This window comes from Geotrypetes seraphini, chromosome 1 (assembly GCF_902459505.1).
Source record: "Geotrypetes seraphini chromosome 1, aGeoSer1.1, whole genome shotgun sequence".
NCBI lineage: Eukaryota > Metazoa > Chordata > Amphibia > Gymnophiona > Dermophiidae > Geotrypetes > Geotrypetes seraphini.
The window spans coordinates 500,071,124-500,091,907 of NC_047084.1; the positions used below are offsets into that span (position 1 = coordinate 500,071,124).

The 20,784-nt window shown below is 42.7% G+C and overlaps 1 protein-coding gene across 2 annotated transcripts in view; it reads right to left on the minus strand.

The window, feature by feature from the left end:
• The window catches only part of LOC117351707, a 134,475-nt gene that overhangs the window by 65,575 nt on the left and 48,116 nt on the right, over window positions 1–20,784 (minus strand). For both annotated transcript variants that reach the window (XM_033927439.1, XM_033927429.1), the window contains exons 5-8: window positions 20,688–20,770; window positions 18,638–18,772; window positions 15,278–15,339; window positions 9,889–10,042 (exon numbers count right to left, since the gene is read on the minus strand). In XM_033927439.1, coding sequence (XP_033783330.1) covers window positions 9,889–10,042; window positions 15,278–15,339; window positions 18,638–18,772; window positions 20,688–20,770 — 434 coding nt within the window. The remainder of the gene's footprint in view (window positions 1–9,888; window positions 10,043–15,277; window positions 15,340–18,637; window positions 18,773–20,687; window positions 20,771–20,784) is intronic.

Below are 20,784 nucleotides of genomic sequence, written 5' to 3' on the forward strand. Positions count from 1 at the left end.
CGGCGCCCACCTCCCCCCCCCCCCCCCGCGATGACACTTAAAATCAGCAACGGTCCTCCTTCTACCCCCAGCATCAACAGAACTTCAGATCGGCAACGCGGTGCTCAGTCAAAAGTTTCCCTCTCATTGAACTGCCTGGGTGGAAACAGGAAGCTGAGCCAGAGGGAAGCTTTGGACTGAGCACCACGTTGCCGATCTGAAGTTCTGTTGATGCCGGGGATAGAAGGAGGCCCATTGCCGATCTTAAGTGTCATCGCAGGGGGGGGGGCGTTGCCGATCTTGTTGCCAAAATTGGAAAGGTGAGGAAGGGAGAGAGATGGGCCTGTGGTGGATGGAGAGATTGAGAGAAGGTGCAGATGATGGAAGTGGGGAGAAGGGGGAGAGAGAAGAGGGCAGATGATGGAAGTTGGGAGAAGGGGGAGAGAGAAAAGGGCAAATGATGGAAGTGGAGAGAAGGGGGAGAGAGAAGAGGGCAGATGATGGAAGTGGAGAGAAGGGGGAGAGAGAAGAGGGTAGATGATGGAACTGGGGAGAGAGAAGAGGGCAGATGATGGAAGTGGGGAGAAGGGGCAGATGATGGAAGTGGGGAGAAGGGAGAGCAAATGCTGAATGGAAGTGGAGAAAGAGAACACATACTGGATGGAAGGAGGGATAAAGAAAAAGGACATATGCTGGATGGGGGAAGAAGATAGAGTTAGTGAGATAGTGGAGGGGTGAAGTAAAGGGATAGCATGCTGTGGGTAGACACAATGAAAAGAGGGAAACTGAGGACTGTATAGTAAGAAAGAATTTAATTTAGACGGAGGCAGAAATTAAAGAAGGAAGACCAGAGAAGTAAAGTGAAGAGAGAGAGTAGAGAGAGAGATGCCAGAAAACGGGGAAGGAGACAGAGATATCAGATCTGAGTGAAGGAAATGAGAAGAGAGAGATGCTAAAAACCACAGGGGGGAGGGAAAAAGAGATGAAAAGAGAAAGATGCCAGACCATGAGGGAACAGAGGGAAGATGATGGATGCCAGACCAAAGGGGGGGGGTCTAGAGGAGAGATGGCAGGGGGAGACAGATAGTTTCTGGAAGGGGCAGACAGTGGATGGAATGGGCAGATGCTGGATTTAAGAGACAGATCACACGCTGGAAGGAAAAGAGTGTAAAGAAGATAAAAGCAGAAACCAGAGACAACAAAAGATAGAAAAAAATAATTTTATTTCTATTTTGTCATTAGAATATATCAGTTTTGATATATATATCCTGCTAGAGACATAACTGGGGACTGCAAAGCCCAGGCAGTGCTTCTTTAGCTAGATGGAAGGGGTAGAGAAAGAGGGCACATGATGGAAGGAGGCGATAAATAAAAGGAGAGGATTAAAATTTGATGAATGTAATAATTTTGATGATAATAATGTATTTTCATATAGTTTTTTCTGATGTTTAAATTGTATACATGGAGGGGGTGAGAGAAAGAGGTGGCGAGCTGTAGGTAGACAGTAAAAAAGGAAATTGATGAGAGGGTAGTAAGAACGTAATCTAGATGGATGCAAAAAATAAACTGAAAAGGAAAATGAGGGAAAAAAGGGATTGCAGAAGAGAGGTGTGGGAGAGGGAAGGAGAGGAGAAAGATGCCAGACCAATGGGGATAAAAGAAGAGATGGAAGGGGGAGGCATACAGTTTCTGGAAGGGGCATAGAAGGAGAGAAGATGCCATATAGGGGCAGAGAGACGGCAGACAGTGGATGGAAGGAAGAGAGTAACACGAAGATGAGGAAAGCAGAAACCAGAGAAGACAAAGGTAGAACAAAAATTTTCTATTTATTTATTGCTTTAGGAGACATGTGTCACTGTTTCTGTGGTGTTGTATTGTATGCAGAGTCCAGCTTCTTGCTGGTTCAATTTAAACTTTGTCTATTTCTATTTTATCCCCCCTTTTACAAAACTGTGGAGCGTTTTTTAGCACAAGCCATGGTGGTAGCAGCTCTGATGCTCAAAATTCTATGAGCGTCAGAGCTGTTACCACCGTGGCTAAAATCCACACTACAGTTTTTAAAAGGGGGAGGGGTTAATTTGTGATGACATATTCCATACTAGGCGAAGGTGTTTTCTGTGTGTTCAAAACACATGGTTTTCTGTTAGGATTGACGGTGTAAGATTGATCTGTACTAGTCTGGCTTGTTTAGTTTTACAATGGGTGTATTGATGTTGTACTGCTCACTGCAGTATGTAAGATGCTGCCTTTTCCTAGCTACTCATGTGTGACGTGTGGCTTGTTACTAAAAATCATGTTTTTCATACAGATGTGGGTGGGGTGTCAAAAATGATGGGCCCCGGGTGTCACATATGCTAGGTACCGATCAGCAGGATAAGTGGATTTTATTCCTCTATCTTTAATGTTCATTGGCATTATACAGCACAGCATAAGACATGAACATAAATTGAAGGTTTTTTGCCAGTGAGGTGACCGCTCGACCGCCTCTTTAAGCCGTTTTGGTGAGGTGGGAGGGCCTTTTCTGAGGCTTTTTCCTTCATATTGAAGTGATTTGATCTATGCTGTGTCTGTTTGATTTACTTTATTGGACTTTACCACACTCCTTTTGAAAGTGTTTATCCTACCTAACATATGCTAGTTACGTCACTGTAGGAATGACAGCATATTTGAAAAGCTTTTCTTTAAAAATATGTTACTATTTACTTTAATTAAACTAGATGGCACGGCTATATTCATCTGTCCCCCAGTTTATATCTATGCAACCTTACTAAACTGTAGAGCTCAGGTCCTTCACAAACACCACTATTGTTTCTTTAAAAGAAACACACACTTGTTCTTAACATTTGGTCTGCCTGTCTGATGCAATCTTCCACTTCTTCTGATCACCACCTTTATTTGTTCAAGGTGTTAATTGTTTGTTCTGGAATCCACCGTGAGAATGACACAGCAGCTAAGGCAGGACAACTAATAATAGCAGGTGACTTCTAGTTATTCTTTATTTTCTTTCAGTAACAGCCTTGAACTTGCTCTTTTTTAGACACTGCCTTAACATAGACTATTTTTGGTGCATTCCAATTGTACTTGTGGAATTTCAGTTTTTCTCTCTTCTCAGAAGTGTGTTGATATGGAAGAAAATTCCCTGGAATACATCTCCAAGGCATTTGCATGTGATATTTTAGCTTCAGTTTCTACAGTAGATATTTCAAGTTTCAAGTTTATTTAAAATTTGATACAAACACTTATAATAATTTCTAAGTGGTGTACATAGTACAATTTAGGGGGAAATAAAAAAAAAATAAAAAATCTTATCTTAAATGGCATATTCTTTCTACCACCTTGAAGACTTTATACGGTCTTTCTATAGACAAAGAAAACAAAAATAAATGTACATTGTGCACACTAACCCCCTCCTTTTATGAAGCCGTGTTAGGTTTTTTTTATCGCCAGCTGCGCCGGTATAAGCTCCAATGCTTATGGAATTCCTAATACCGCTGTGGCTGGCGATAAAAAAGCCTAGCGCAGCTTCATAAAAGGGGGTCTAAAGTTGAAAAATTCTGTGAGTGATAGAAGGGCAACTGGCATTTTGAACAAATATTTTCTTACTTAGTATTGCTTTGACTTTACAGTTTCCTTATTTTTCATGATAAGAAATGCACAATGCTGCTGTTGTATAAAGAAATCAAAGTTAAGTAACATAATCCACAGTTAAGTAACACAGTACACAGAAACGAGCAAAAATATGCCCATTACCAAGCCCAGAGATATATTGTTACCATTTTTTGTATGATATCTCTCAATTATATTACATTCAAGGATGGTTTTAGACATTATGGGGCCTAGGGCAGAATTAAGAAGGGAGTCCCCCAATCCCCTCTCCTCCTTGTCCTCCCTCAGTGATCTTCCCACCATTACTACCACACATAATACAATTTTAGTTTCTTGGGGGGAGGGGGAGGCAATACCTATATTAAAGGTACAGCAGGAGCCTTCTACTGTATCTCTGAAAAATGTAGCAACTTACTCCAATTGAAAGCTAGCACCTTTTTTCCATTTTTTATTTATATTTAATTTATAATGTACTTTTTGTAATAGGTCAGGTTTTAACATTTACAGCTGCTGTTTTTATATTTTTCACAGTACAGGATACAAGTTATTGTTTCTCTTTCTGTGATGTTGCGCTGTGTGTAGTGTCTGGCTTCTTTAGTGTTCCGTTTAATTCTCGTCTACATATGTTGTATTTCTATCTATTAACCTTTAGAATGGAATAACACAGCTATGGCCCAGATTCTCAAAACTTTAACGTGATCGTTAAACTAGTTTCCAGATAGTTTAGCCTGCATGCATTTTAGCAGTGGATTATCAAAATGGCTTATCTCGGTCTTTAGCGAGCTTTCTAGCAGTCTCCAACACTGCCATTCAAATGGGCTCTTCAATAATCTAATCTAATCTTCGATTTATATACTGGGTCATCTCCCGAAGGAGCTCGACTCAGTTTACAGGTAATTTAGATCAGGATATTTAATGACATATAAACTTAAAAGAGAACTAGAAAGATAAAATATACTATTGATACGACACTTCAAGTAGATAAGCACTCCGGTGGATTCTTAAAAATCGCCAAGCCATTCTCCAAGAGGATGTTGGCCATGGTCAATCTCTCCCACTGCCAACCAACCCCTCCCCCCCCATGCCTCCGATGATCCCCGCAATCTCCTCCTTACCTTATTTTCAGATGGCTGACTGGAGGGATGCCTAATTCCTCCGGTCAGCTGGCCTGCCTCTTCAAAATGGCAGGTCTTCCCCTATCCAATGCATTCTGGAATGCACCGGGGAGGGACTGAGGCTGATTGGCCCAGGTTGTTTAAGGTCCCACCCTTAGGAGAGGCCTTAAACAACCTAGGCCAATCAGAGCCTCAGGCCCCTCCCCGGATGCATCCCAGGATGCACTAGGGAGGGGAAGGCCTGTCGGGTTTTTACACATTTTTAAAAAAAATCTAGCCCATGACACTACTTTATCCTAAATTTAAAATATTTTTATCTACCTATGTGGTTTAGTCATTTAATTTTCCAAATCGTATTGATTACAGTTTCTGTTTTCTGTCTTCCTCTGTCTTCTTTTAACTGTCTTACCAGGGTTTCCTGAACATTTGTCATTTTTTTCTCTTTTCCTGTTTTCTTCACTTCCTCCATTAAATCTATCTCCAGCATTGATCTTTACCTTTCAGTTTCTTCCATTTATTTTTCTGCCTCTCTGCCCATATTTCATTATTATTACCCAGTCTTCAATTTCCCTCTTTTTACGACATGTAGCTAAATGTCTCCATGTCTTTCCCTCACCTTGGTCCTCACATTCCCCTTCCTCATATTTCTCAGACTTTTACTACCCCAGCCTCTCCTCCTTCTATCCTTTCTCTCTCCTCCTATTCCATCCAGTGTCTCCTCCCTCTCTCTCTCCATTCCAACCAGTGTCTCCCCTTCTCTTTCCCCTTCCATCCACTGTTTCACCTCTCTCTCTCTTTCTCTCTCTCCTCTTCCATTCAGTGTCACCCCTTTCCATCCTGATTCCCTTTTCCCCTCTTCTATTCAGAATCTCCTCTCTCTTCTCTGCTATAGCCATCGAGGATTTCCTCTATCTCTCTCTTATGCCCCCACAATCCAACATCTTCTCTATTTCTTCCCAATCTAACAGCACTTTTGTCTCTCATCCCCCAGCATTACCCTGTCTGTTTTTCCTCCTCCTTACATTCATCATCACCTGTCTCTCTCCCAATATTCCTATCCCATTCTTTTTCCCTTTCCCCCATCATGAGGCATGGTCCCCACTGTCTTGTTTGTCCCCCTCCCCAAACGCCAGCCCTGATTACATTACATCAGATACTTTTATCCCATACACACCTCATGAGTTCAGTGTGCAGGAACTTCTTGCCTGAAAAGTAGATGATATGGCTCAGTGGTTAAAGGTACTTCTTCCATCTTCCTAAAGTAGTGGGTTCAAATCCCCAGGATGATTAGGTACCCCAGCACATATTCCTATTTTTTTAGTGACAATCTGCCATCTAGGTGCTATTGATGATGTTACAATGACATGTCCACTTGCTTTGAGCCACAGCCACTGTGAGTATGGTTTCTCTTTTTATTTTCTTAACCTTTGGGAATGAGGTTTAATATGCAATATATTTTTTTCATGCGCTTTGCTTCAGTAATGCATTATTAAACATTGTTTTCCATTATTATGAAAAAGGAGTACTTTTTACCCCCCCAAAACACAACTAAACATATATCTGGACGCCTCCAGCATGCCTAAAGCACACCTAATAAGGAAAGCTCAAAAGTAGACTTGGTTTTACAATGCCTATATTTTAGGCGAAAACACAGACATCTTAGAATGCTTAAGAACGCTGAGAGCCATGTTATTCTGCAAATGTAAACTTATATTAAGACTATGCCTACACTTATCCCGTTAGGTGCCATTTTTTTAATGTGCATTTATGAAATTGTAGACCCCTCTTCTGAAAATCGAGCACAGGGATATTACCCGTCCGTCCAGAATGACACACCTATTTCACTAGAAATAAGCAGTGGATTTCCCTAACTACATTTTAATAATGGTTTATAGATTTTTCATTTAGGAAATTATCCAAACCTTTTTTAAACCCTGTTAGCTAACCGCTTTCACCATATTCTCTGGCAACAAATTCTAGACTTTAATTACATGTTGAGTGAAGAAATATTTTCTCTGGTTTGTTTTAAATTTACTAAATTTAGTAACTTCATTGCATGCCCCCCTAGTTCTGGTATTTCTGGAAAGAGTAAACAAATGATTCATAGTCTACGCAATCCATTCCACTCAGTATTTTGTACACCTCTATATATTCTTCCTTGAGCTTTCTCTTCTCCATGCTGAAGAGCCCTAGCTACTATAGCCTTTCCTCATAGAGTAGCTATCCTATCGCATTTATCATTTTTGCCGCCCTTCTCTGTACTTTTCTAATTCCCCTACATCTTTTTTGAGATGTAATGACCAGAACTGCACACAGCATTCAAGGTGCATACTGTTTACACTGACCTAAAACTATCCTGTAAATACTTCTTTCAGGCCACCTAAATTGTGCACAATTTGAAAGTATGGGGTTCATAATAATAAAAAAAAAAGTCTAAAAAGTATCCTAAATGGCTACTTGGACGATCAAAAAGCCTGATCGTCCAAGTACCCATAACCAAAGCTGGTTTTTAGATGTATCTAAAAACAGCTTAGGCCTTTCCCCTGCCTCTAAACACACAGAAAGAAAAGAGGCGTGTTTAGAGGAGGGGAAAGGGCGGGCGGTGGGTGGGAGGTGGGCCGACCTAAACCTAGGCGTACAACAGGTATAATCAAAACTGTAGGCAGGTTGCCTAGTCGGCACTTAGACCATTTTGACTTAGACGAAGTCAAACCAGGTCTAAGTGCCGAAAAAGGGGCTGCTGAGCTGATTATGGCTGCTGCAATCAGCTCAGCGGCCCCAGCAACCTGCGTACCCCTCCACCGCAAGCATCGCGGCAGGAGAGATACCTCTTCTCCCCTATCACGATGCCATCACTCCTCTACCCGAACTGCCGTGACCCGCGGCAGGAGAGATGCCCTATCTCTCCTGCCGCGGGTCGTGGCAGTTCGGGTAGAGGAGTGATTGCATCGTGGTAGGGGAGATGAGGTATCTCTCCTGCCGTGATGCATCACCCCCCCCCCCACACACACACACAACATCAGGGCAAGAGGGAGCCCAAGCCCTCCTGGCCCCGGCGACCCCCTCCCCCCCCCCCCCCACTACAATATGGGCAAGAGGGATCCCAGGCCCTCCTGCCCTCGACACAACCCCCCTCCTCCCAACGACCGCCCTCCCAGAACCCCCGATCGCCCCCCCCGCCGACCTGCGACTCCCCCACCCCCCTTCCCCATACCTTTTATGTTGGCCAGACGGACGGGTGCCAAGCCCGCCCGTCCGGCAGGCCAGCCGGATCCAGAATGGGGCTGGATTGGCCCAGGCGGCAGAAACCACACCCACAGGTGGGGCCTGAGGCGCCTGAACCAATCAGAATACGCCCGGGGTTCTGGGGGGCGGTCGTTGGGGAGAGCGGGGTTGTGTCGAGGACAGGAGGGCCTGGGATTCCTTCTGCCTGTATTGTAGTGGGGGGTAGGGGGTCGCCGGGGCCAGGAGGGCTTGGGCTCCATCCTGGCCTGCTCATACTCGGTGGGGGGGGCACGATAGCTGGGGCAAGAGGGCTTGAGCTCCCTCTTGCCCCAATGCCGTCGGGGGTGCCGCAGCTCGACGGGGCAAGAGGGCTTGAGCTCCCTCTTGCCCCGATGTCATCGGGGGGGGTCGCGGTTCGACGGTGCAAGAGGGCTTGAGCTCCCTCCTGCCTGGATCATTGTGGGGGGGGATTCTGTAACCGGTGTTGTTTTTGACAGACACTGGTTACAGAATCCAGCTTTTAGGCGAAGGACTGGCTCCTCCTTCGCCTAAAAGCCCTTCTGTTGGACGTTTGGGGCTTAGGCGTTTTTTTGGTTCATTATGACCAAAAAGTGTAGACATCGTGGGGGTGTACTTGTAGACGTAGTGGTGATCTGGGCGTTTAGTAGAGGCAGGCCATAATCAAAACAAGGACGTTTGTTTTGGTTATGGACACTTTCCCTGCTTCTGCTTTGAACATTTAAGGACTTAGGCCAAAAAGGGACTTAGACGTTTTTTTTGATTATGCCCCTCTATGTGTTTACTTTCAGCCACACTGAGGGAAGACAATTTTTACTAGGGAAATGTACTTAGGTAAATATCTATTTAGCTAGCTAGATCCCTATGAAAATTCTCCTCTCTGTATATAATGTAAACGTATAACTACTACTCCTGCTATTTATTATTTATAAAGCGCAACCAGATGCACATAGTGATGAATAACAAACATGCAAGAGATGGTCCCTGCTTAAAAGAGTTTACAATCTAATTAAGATGGACATAGGACAAAGGCTTAAATATGCTACTTAGGTGAGGAAATATAAGGGACTAGAGCAGTGGTCTCGAACTCAAACCCTTTGCAGGGCCACATTTTGGATCTGTAGGTACTTGGAGGGCCTCAGAAAAAATAGTTAATGTCTTATTAAAGAAACGACAATTTTGCATGAGGTAAAACTCTTTATAGTTTATAAATCTTTCCTTTTGGCTATGTCTTAATAATAATATTGGAATTTATAGCTAAAGAGACATATGATCAAGAAACTGATTTATTTTACTTTTGTGATTATGATAAACATACCGAGGGCCTCAAAATAGTACCTGGTGGGCTGCATATGGCTCCCGGGCCACGCATTTGAGACCATTGGAGTAGAGGTAGGGGAGTAAAGAGGGAATGGCAATAGATATGGGTGCTTTACAAAATGGGAGGTAGGGCATACATACAGTTTCAAAAAAGTGGATTTTTAGCTTCAATTTGAATGAGAGATGGGGCTGACGTACTAAGTCAGGCAAAATGTTCCAGGCATAAGGCACAGCAAGGCAGAAGGGATGGAGTCGGACGTCGGCAGCAGGGCAATAACAAGAGAGACTCACCTGACAAATAGAGCTTCTGGGGTGGTGTATAGGGAGAGACAAGAGAGGAGAGATTTGAGAAGCTGCAAAATGAATACACTTATCGGTCAGTAAAATGAGTTTGAACTGTATGCGGAGATGGACAGTGAAGCGTTTTGAGGAGAGGGGTAATGACAGCATAACGACAATGGTGGAATATGAAGCATGCAGCAGATTTCTGAACAGATTGAACGGGAAAGAGCTGGCTTAGCAGAAGACTTGTGAGAAGCACATTGCAGTAATGCAGGCAAGAGGTGGTGAGATATTCCTTGTTTTCCATTTCTTCATCAATACGTTTACAAAAATGAAAACTTACATAAGATTTCATCACTTGCAAGCTGTTGAAAATGGTGGCAGACCTGTGCAACTTGAGACAGTTCTTTATGGGATAAAAAGGAAAAGATGTTTATCCATAATTCTTCAGGAAGAAAAAGCCACATTGACAGCTTGTCAGAATCTTCTTGGATATCCTAAAACCAAATATGAAAATAAACTTTGAGAGGATAATGTTATAACAGGTTGCCTATTTTAGGGTTAATTATCTTTATTCGGTCACTCAACACTACAATAATATCTTGTATCACAAAATCAATAAGTATAATGTAAACATAATTACAAAAGCACAAGAGAAAGTGACAAAACTATGTTTTCTTTAATCAAATCCATCTCCTAAACCCCTTAAAATTTGAACCCACTTCTCTGACCAACATAACAAGTATAATCCCTAAATTTCCTCCCTCTCTCCTACAGTGCTACTCCAACTTAAACTTCCAAATTATTTAATAAAACAGATCAAACATGCATTGCCAAAGTACAGACAGTGGGGTTATGTGCCTTAGGCAAGTTTCAGACTGAGGGATATGTGCCTTGCCAGGCATCGGATGGGGGGAATCTATGTGCCTTGAGGATGGGATTGGATGGAAGGGTGTATGGAAGGAGAGTTATGTGCTGTGGCAGAGAGGGATTGCATTGTGAGGAGAGGGGGGTGGTACGAGCATCACTTTACATGTTTTGGCAAAAAGCATGGGTATTCCCACACTGTCAACCAATGCATGTAACATGGTATCGGTGGCATACCAAGGGGGTGCGGAGGGGGCAGTCCGCCCCGGGTGCAAGGCCCGAGGGGGTGTACAGCTGGCCACTTACCGGGGAATAGGCTGCCGCTGGGAAAAGGCTGCCATTGCCGTCATCAGAAAGAAGCCGGCGCCGAATTCTCCCTCCCTTCTTTCTCTTCCCCGAGACGAGCAACTCTAGCCGTCCGACGTCAATTCTGACGTCGAAGAGGACGTTCTGGGCCAGCCAATCACTGCCTGGCTGGCTCGGAACATCCTCTCCGACGTTAGAATTGACGTCGGGCAGCCAGAGTCGGTTGGCCCGCAGGAAAAGAAGGAGGGCGAATTCGGCGCCGGCCTGTTTCCGATGGCCAGTGGCAGCCTTTCCCCGGCGGTGGTGGCAGCATGGTGGTGGTAGTGGCGGTGGCATGGGGGAGGGAAGGGAGAAAGAAAGAAAGGGGGGGGAGCCAGGGAGCCAGAAAGAAAGGGGGGGGACAGGGAACCAGAAAGAAAGAAAGGGGGCAGGGTGAAAGAAAGAAAATAATGGGGCATGGGGAAAGAGAGAGAAAGACAGACATAGAGAAAGAAAGGGGGCATGGAGAGAGAAAGAAAGAAGGGGGCAGGGTGAAAGAAAGAAAAGGGGCACGGAGAGAGAGAGAAAGACAGACACAGAAAGAAAGGTGGCATGGAGAGAGAAAGAAAGAAGGGGACAGGATGAAACAAAGAAAATGTTGGGGGAGGGAATGAAGTCTGGAGGAGAGGAAGCATACAGGAGGCTGAAAGAAGGGAAGAAATATTGGATGCACAGTCAGAAGAATAAAGTGCAACCAGAGACTGATGAAATTACCAAACAAAGGTAGAAAAATGATTTTATTTTCAATTTAGTGATCAAAATGTGTCCGTTTTGAGAATTTATATATGCTGTCTATATTTTGCACTATGGGCCCCTTTTACTAAACTGCAATAGCAGTTTTTAGCGCAGGGAGCGTCGAGAGCAGCGTGGGGCATTCAGCACAGCTCCCTGCGCTAAAAAACGCTATCGCGGTTTAATAAAAAGGGAGGGGGTATATTTGTCTATTTTTGTATAGTTGTTATTGAGTGACATTGCATAAAGTCATCTGCCTTGACCTCTTTGAAAACCCGCGGAATATAAATGATAATTAACATTTTCTCTGCGTACAATGTGCTTTGTGTTTTTAAAATTTTATTGTTGGTAGATCATTTTGACTTGGCCACGAAGGTAACGGGGAGGGAGGTAGGGGAGCTGCTGAAAGACATCTAGTAATCCTTTTAGGCTTGACTGCAGGGAATTATTTTTGTAAAATCATGTTTTGTTATGTGACTGGCATTACTTAGACTTTAATTTCTATGAATGAATAGAATGAAAATGATATAAAATTACTTGCTTATTTTTATGTGCATGCGCTGAAGGAAAGTGGAGAGAGAGTGGGCTGAGGACGCTGAAGGGAAATGGGGAAGAGAGAGTGGGGAGAAGACGCTGATTTATAAATTGACAATTGTACAGAATATTGTTTCTTTTTATACTTTAATATAATAAGTTTAATATAAAACAATTCAAGGCTTGTGTGGATGGAATCAGGTGGTTTGTGGGGATGAGGAACAAGCTTACGGGGATTAGTCCAATAAAATGGTATTTTCATATTTCTCATTATTTGTTTTATTTTTATTTATTAATTTGTAAAGTGGTGATTGTTATGTATCAGCTTTTCAAATTATATAGCAAAAATAACCCGGAAATGTGAAAAATCAATAATGTTATAACAAACCCTTTCACAAAAAATACAGTAGGATGTCACAAAAAGTCAGTGCTGCTGAAGTTTCAATAAAGGGAGTTTCAGATAACTGGAGGAAAAAGCCTCAGATTGGAACCCTTCCACCACCATAATGGTGGTCCAAGGTGGTTGGGCGAGCACCTCACTGGCAAAAAACCTCCAGACCGACTCCCAATAAATAATAAACTTAAAGCAGGACTGTGGTGCAAAAGATAGAGGATAAATTTCCACTTATCTAATTTAGTCGATCGGTACACCGATCTTTTAGATCCTGAGATGCGGTTTGCATTCAGTTTAAAGTGTGATCGGATTGCTCTACACCCTGAGGCAGCAGAGATGTGAAACGCTGGCCATCGTCGGTGTACCGATCGACTAAATTAGATAAGTAGAAATTTATCCTCTATCTTTTGTACCACAGTCCTGCTTTAAGTTTATTATTTATTGGGAGTCGGTCTGGAGGTTTTTTGCCAGTGAGGTGCTCGCCCAACCACCTTGGACCACCATTGTGGTGGTGGAAGGGTTCCAATCTGAGGCTTTTTCCTCCAGTTATCTGAAACTCCCTTTATTGAAACTTCAGCAGTACTGACTTTTTGTGACATCCTACTGTATTTTTTGTGAAAGGGTTTGTTATAATAATAATAAAATCAGCTTTTCAAATTTACATCTACTGTCTTTATATTTTGCACAGTATTAGAGGACATGTATTACTGTTTTTGTGGTGTTATGGTGTTGCATTGTATGCAGAGTCTGGTTTCTTGGCAGTTCAGTTTAACTTTTGTCTACATAGTTCTATTTTTAGTTTGTGATTATTCCATATTGGGCAAAGGTGTATCTGTCTGTGTGTATGAAAGGGACATGGCTTTCTGATAGCATCGATTGTACTGGATCAATTGACTGTGCAGGATCTGGTTTGTTTAGTTTTACAATGTATGTGTTGGTGTTCTAGTGCTCACTGCAGTGTTTAAGATGCTGCCTTTTCCTAGGTACACTCTTGTTGTGCGATATGTAGATTGTTACTAAAAATCATATTTTTCATATAGATGGGGGGGTGTCAAAAAATGATGGGCCCCGGGTGTCACATATGCTAGGTACTCCACTGCATGATATTCTTGTAGTAAGTGTCTACTCCATGCACAAAACGTAGACAGATGTTTGGCATACCCTCTACATTGACTGCAAGGCTTTGCATTTACTGCATCTTAACTTTTGTAGTTAAGGTGCAGCAAGTGCAAAATCTTGCTCTACATTAGTAAAAATGCCCCTGAATATTTTACCTTTTTAGTTTTGCTGTTAGTCAAAAATAGCACTAACTTAGTTTTTGAAATGGTAGAATCTTTTCCAATTCTCCTGGTTTTCTTTTATTCTGATTTATATCTGAATCGTGGATTATGGCAATTTAGTTTTCAGTTTCCCAGTTTTGGTTTGGGGGCTCATTTTCAAAAAAGATAACATAAGAACATAAGCATTGCCTCTGCCGGGTCAGACCAGGGGTCCATCATGTCCAGCAGTCCGTTCCCACGGCGACCCCCCAGGTCCATGACCTGTAAGTGATCCTTTATCTAAAAACCTTTTATTCCCTAATCATTTACTATTCTGTATAGTAACCCTCTATCTATACCCTTCAATCCCCTTCTCCTTCAGGAAATCATCCAAAAGACAGCACTTGGACGTCCTACTAGTCAAAACATCCAAGTTGGCATTCTCAAAACAGACTTTCTAGATGTTTTTCTGGTCATTTTGTTTCCAGTGCATCTAAATCTTAAAGGAGCATTTTAGAGGTGTGTATTGGACAGGCTTAAGGTACGCTTAGGACTTGAAACCTCGGCAGGGATAATCAAACCTTTAAAAAACTGTCCAGGTTTTTTTTTTAGACGTTTAGAGCTAGACCTGTTTTCAAAAGTGTCTAAATACTAAAAAGGTGTCCAAACTGACCAGATAACCACTGGAGGGATTAAGGCATGACCCTCCCTTACTCCCCCAGTGGTCTCTGACCCCCTCCCACCACTCAAAGATGTGAAAAAAAGCCAGTACTGTCTAGCCCAGTGTTCTTCAACAGCCGGTCCACCGTACGATCGATGCGGCGTTATCTTCGAGACAGCTCCCTCTTCCTAACTGATTCAGTGCACAAAGCCACGGGCAATGGCTCCTACGGGCATCCTGCGCCTGAACCGGAAGCCTTCTCTCTGGCATTGCAACGTCAGAGGGAAGGCTTCCAGATGAGGCAAGGGACGTGCAAGGTGCAATTAGTACTATTATGGGGAAGGGGTCTGAGGTGGAGATTGGGTAGAGATGGGTGGGGTCTGGCCCATGACTTAGCCCAGTGTTCTTCAATCGCCGGTCCACGGACCGATGCCGGTCCACAGAATAATTCTTTTATTTCTGCTGGTCCATAGGTGTAAAAAGTTTCAAAAACACTGGTCTAGCCTGTATGACAGATCGGCACAGCAGAGCAGAGGGGCACTCTAAGAATTACTGCAGTGAATGTCAAATTAAAAGTCCCAGGTACAAATGTCAGTCACTATAATTTGCTTACATTGTATGGTACTGTACCTACATAAAGATGACACCTGCAGGCATAAGGGCTACTGTGATGTGCAGGTGGGTACAATAAGTTTTGGAGGGCTCATCATACAATATAAGCAAGTTAAGTACCGCAGAATATCCCCATTTAGGTGGCGAGAAGTGATTTAAGCAGGTAGGAGAGGCTCCTGCTTGCTTTAATTCCTTTAAATATCGACCCCTATATAAATAAACTGACCTGATTTTTTGTGACCCTTCAATAGTTAGCCTTAGCTATACTCTGGTCCATTACACAAATACAGGTGCATGCTGGTAATTACTAAGCTATTACAGTTTATACCTCATTTAAAGTAGCTTTGGAATCTTGGTATGTAGTTCTGCAGAGTTGTTTGGATGTAGTCCCTGACAAAATTAAAACACTTTTTTAAATATCTCAGCCAAAAATGTTTATAGATTGCTTAAACACAGACTGCAAAACAAGATATGATGAGTATTATTGGTATTGTCCAGCAGAGACACTATACAATGCTAGTAATATGTATCCGCTGTTGTTCTTTGTTTTGCACATCAGATTTCACACTATTGTGATAACATGACAACAGATGGTCACGTTGCTACTGTATGGATCTGTGGAATCAGTGTTGAAAGCTTTTGCAAACATAAACTTATTATTTTCATTCATTCTGTGGTTGTCGGCTAAGGTATTATGTGTGGGATAAAAGGGACAGTATATTTAGATTTAACTCTTTTTATTAATATTTCAAGAATACAAGAGATAAACATTCTACATTCATCCTAACACATTAACGTACTATCGAACTTCACATTCATAATGTCTCTATTTCCCTCCCCCTTCCCTCCCCCCACCCCCATCCCCCTCTATATCTCCCATGTAACACAATCAACCACAAGCAAACTGCTGAGGCACCTGGACTCTTATGATAACCCAGCTGCTGCGAGGTATTCTAAAACCTATCCTACCTAAACCCCCCTCCCTCCTTCCCCAGCAAAACATCATGTAAACTGACTTACAAAGAATCAACTAATACATTCTTAGAATTCTTAGAGTAGGCCTGCATCCCAGGAAGTCAAGCCTACTCTGACACATCTTGCTGCCACATTTCCGTCAAAGCTGAGTGGGAATCCTCCAACCGCATTGCTGCCAGTAGAGAGCAGAACGTCAATATTGTGTTTTCAATTGCTAGGGACAGGTAGTTCTGAGTAGCTTGCCTGTTGCTCACTATTGAAAATGATAGTGAAATGGCAACCCCCCCCCCCCACTGGTGGAGAACTTCTACTCAGCTTAGAGGGAACAGTGCTTGCTGCACCAGTCTATCTGCACCAGAGAAATAGTGGCAAGATCTGGGCTGCACTGCATCTTATACTAGTAATGATGTCATTGAATTGTCAGTGCTTTCTGTCTCCACATGTAATGTAATGTAATGTAATTTATTTCTTATATACCGCTACATCCGTTAGGTTCTAAGCGGTTTACAGAAAATATACATTAAGATTAGAAATAAGAAAGGTACTTGGAAAATTCCCTTACTGTCCCGAAGGCTCACAATCTAACTAAAGTACCTGGAGGGTAATAGTGAAGTGAAAAGTAGAGTTAGAGGAAAAATAAAAATAAAATAAACATTTTAAAAAGACAGCATTGATCTAAATACTTTGGAAGGTAGAAGAGAGGAGAGAAAGGAATAGAAGCAGAATGGGTCAGCGTCAGTGATGAAGTGGAGCAAGTAAGTTTAGGAGGAGCGATTGACATATCCAGAAAGGGCTTCTTCTGGCCGACAGTCCCAGGATGCCTATGTCTCCTCCCCTGCGATGTTCTCCCATCCATGCATTCCCTCCCAGACACACTGCCCTTGCCCCAGCCGCTCCAAGGAGGCTGCCCCAGATGAGGTCCACGGTGAATGCAGGATTCTCTGCGGGAAAGCCGCCCGGAGCCGACAGTCGATCTTCTTAGCGGATTGCAGGGGGGGAAGAGTTCACACTCTTGGTAGGATCGGGTCTGAGTGCTCTCGGTGGTTGTGGCTGGTCTCATTGCTGCTTAGGTGTAAAAGCAGTTGATCTCCACTGCTGCTGATATTTAAAAGCAGGCAGATTGATCTCTCCAATGGACTGCAGGGGGAGGAGTTCACGCTCTTAACATGCTGTTAAGGGGACATAACGCACTCATCTGGATTGGTCTGGAAAAATGATAAGGAATGACTCAATTTTGAATAGAAGTTCTCTGACCAGGGGAATCCTGAGAGCCTCACCAAAGCCTACACTAAGTTATAAGAAAAATGAATGAAAACTTGAAAACAGTCGAAAACTTAGCTAAGAACAGAGAAAAAGTACCTCATGACAGCAACAGGATATAAGAAAAATAACACAACTAAGTTAGATCGAGAAAAGAAGTCTTGAGGCAAGCTCCAGTGAAGTTCCTCTGACCGGCTTCATGGAAAGATGAAGACTCATGTGGTCCTCCACAGCAAATGGCTAGTGTTACACATGTGCAGTGAAGTGACTCAAAAGATTCTAGTATATATTTAGTTGGAGAACTTTTCCTGCATAGGCTCCACCAGTGATATTACCCACGCTGCAAGGAATTGCTATCCTGGCTGTGCTCAGACAAAAAGCAAAAAATCCTTTTTCCATTTTAGAATTCATAGGTATTTCAATTTACTGTAGGATATCTCTTTTGACAAAATGTAAATGATAACAGCTGAAGAGTGAGGTGATCAAAATAAGCATTAGCAACAATTTGGAGTTATATAAAACCAAAAAGAGTGGTGCACCTTATAGAATAATCAAGGCATAACATTTTGAGGATGAGTTCACTTATTGTCAGGGCTGGCATAAAGTTGGAGGAGATTGATGTCATGCTGGGCAGAAGCCTCCTTAACCCCATAAGGAAGCATTTTCTCATCCCTCCTGTTATCTTCATTGGATGAGTGCTTCATGTTCTATTTGTCTCTGTCACTGATTGGCCCTGCTGGGGTCACCCCAGAAAGCAGGGGTTATCTGCTCTGCCTCTGGATTGGACTAGCACTAGTTTATTGTCTACCTTCGGTGCTTGCTTGTTCACTTCTTTTTTCTGCGTCATCTCTCTTAGCAACACTAACATGAAACTACCACTAGGGGTGTTACTTGGGGAGAAGGTGCCAGCAAGGGCAGCAGCAACTAGGCATTGCTTCTGTCCAAGGACCCCCTAGATCACCAGCTACTCTCAATATAAATAACATAGTGAAATGGCAGTAGCTAAATAACAAGATATTCAATATATGTATTTCTTTGTATGGATCAATTATTCCTTCAAAGGAACAGGGCTACTATGCCACTGAAAATTTTCCACTGTGTGTCCCTCTACAACATTGTGCACTCTTGGCATGTACTCTGCAAATTACGAGTGATAATAGTAACAGTCATCTAGGGTCACACAAAGAGGTCAAGAGGAAAACAGAACTCAGATGCTCCTGAATATTTTCCTGGCTTGTAGTTTCAATTAAACAAGCAATTGTTTTTCTACATCCAGAAAAAGAATTGTGACTATTAAAAATGTTTACCCAGCACTGAAGATTCAAGTTGAAAATCAGAAAAAAAAACGTTACTACACTGACTCCTAAGCCTCATTATAGCACTACAAAACCAATATTATTGACTGTATTGCAAATAGTGTAAAGTCAACAAAATACACAAAATGGTTACCTACATGCATTTGAGGTCTTCATATAAATCACTGATGTATCTTGATCACTGGATGATTTCAGCTGAGCTTCCTCACAGCACACAACACTTTGAGGTCTTTGGCTAGGACTTTCTTTGGTCTTTTTTGTATTTGTGCTTCCTGTAATTTGGCAAGAAGAAAGCCTTCAGGAGAAATCTGTGTCTATCACTAGTAAATGATTGAGAAATTTTGCATTGAAGTCTTAAATATCCAGTTACCACCACTACCATGTCCTTTCAAAGCCAGTATCAAAATTTCAGATCCAACCACTCAGATGCCCCACATTCCTGCTATTCTAAAGGCAGACACCATCAGCTTGTCCGGAACAGTCATGGTCAATAGTGTGAGTCCCACAAGAAACTTTGGCCCTAATTTTAGTTGCCCTATTCATGACTTACAGATGTATACTCTATACCTATATAAAACCTGATTTTCAAAAGCCAGTATTTAGTATTCCTGCAAAATGTTTAAGTTGTTTATAGTTCAAAATTTGATACTACTCTACTTGTCCATAAATCTAAGCAGTTTACATAGTAAATATAAAAATTCCAATGGGGTGTGTTTTCAGCAGGATCAAAATCTACACTTGCGTGATATTCACTATTTCATAAAGGGACTACTAATATGTGGGACAATGTCCAAACGAATTTATACTTCCACGTTCGTGTATACTGTACATGTAATTCAAAAGTGTATATATGACTCGTATTAGCCAGTGGTATTCTTCTGTAATCTTCTATGTTTATTGGCCCATTTAATTCCGTATGAAAGAATTATTTACACATATAGTTCTGCAAAGTAGATGACATACATGTGTATGTGCTAATACATGTGTAAGTTGATACTTTATAACCTATGAGTATAAGTATCAGCACTCTCACACAAGTGCCCATTCATCTCCCATTGATATTTCCAACATTTAGAGGCATAAACTGGATGCTCCCACAGCTCAAACCACCACATAAACATGTATTCCTGTTTGGAGTTCAGAACAGGCTCTAGGTCAGAGTTTACCAATCTTTTTTTCAGCTGTGACCCCTATGGTTGCGGCCACAATATTCCTGGCAACCCCACTGAGATGCATCAGAATGATGGTCAGGATAATAACCCCAAACATGGCATGCAGGACTCCATTCGGAGTTGCAACCCACAGATTGGTAAACCCTACTCTTGGCAAGTGTTTCTTAACACACAGTAGGGGTACGTGAGCCGCTTGTAGGGGGTATGCGGCGCTGGCACTGTATGTCGCACAACTTCCTTCTTCCATTGCGTCTATGCAGCACCAGCGCTGTATGTTTCCCTTCCTTCTGCCATTGTGTATACACAGTGCCAGTGCTGTATGTCTGCCTTCCTTCTGCTGTCGCACAGCTCTCGCCTTCCTCGTCGTCTCTCCTCAGCCTCCCTCCCCTAATAGCAGCAGCAGCTCACTGTGTGATCTTTGCTAGGCCAGCCCGCCTCTGACGAAAGAGGAAGTTTCCTCTCTTTTGTCTCCCTATTCCTTCCCCATGCTTCTACATCTTCCTTCTCTCTTCTTCCCCCCAACTATCATTTCCCTATCTCCCCTTGCAGTCTAGCATTTCTCCTCTTTCCTGTCCACCGCCCCCTCATTGTCCAGCATATCTCTCTCCCTGTCGTCCCCTACACGTCCTGCTGCTACTGTGTCCATACCCCCTCAAGTCCATAGCAGTAGCAGCAGTAAAACAAATGCCACAGAGCACTGGATCCTCTGTACTCAGGTTACTACTGTAATCTTGCCCCTCTGCCTCATACTTTCTGTTGAGGGTGGAACACAGCGGTGGCTGTGACACAAAGGCTCTGCAGCCAGTATCAGTGTCTATTTTACTGCTTCTGTAGGCCTGGCAGGATATAGTGGTAGTATCATAGGGGTGTGCAAGGAGGAGAGGTTAAAAATAATTTTGGACAGAGATTGCATGTTCGACACCCTTGATGTAAATGCTTAAATAACTTCTGTAATAAAACAACTGTGCCAACTTGGGGGGGGGGAAAGAGACTAATCTTTGCCTTAGTTGCATACCTGCAGTGTTACCATGCTGGCAGATCTCTTCTGCAGTCTTTCTTTCCATTTCAGCTGAACATGGTCTTTGCAGAAACTGTGATCTTTATTGAGTAAA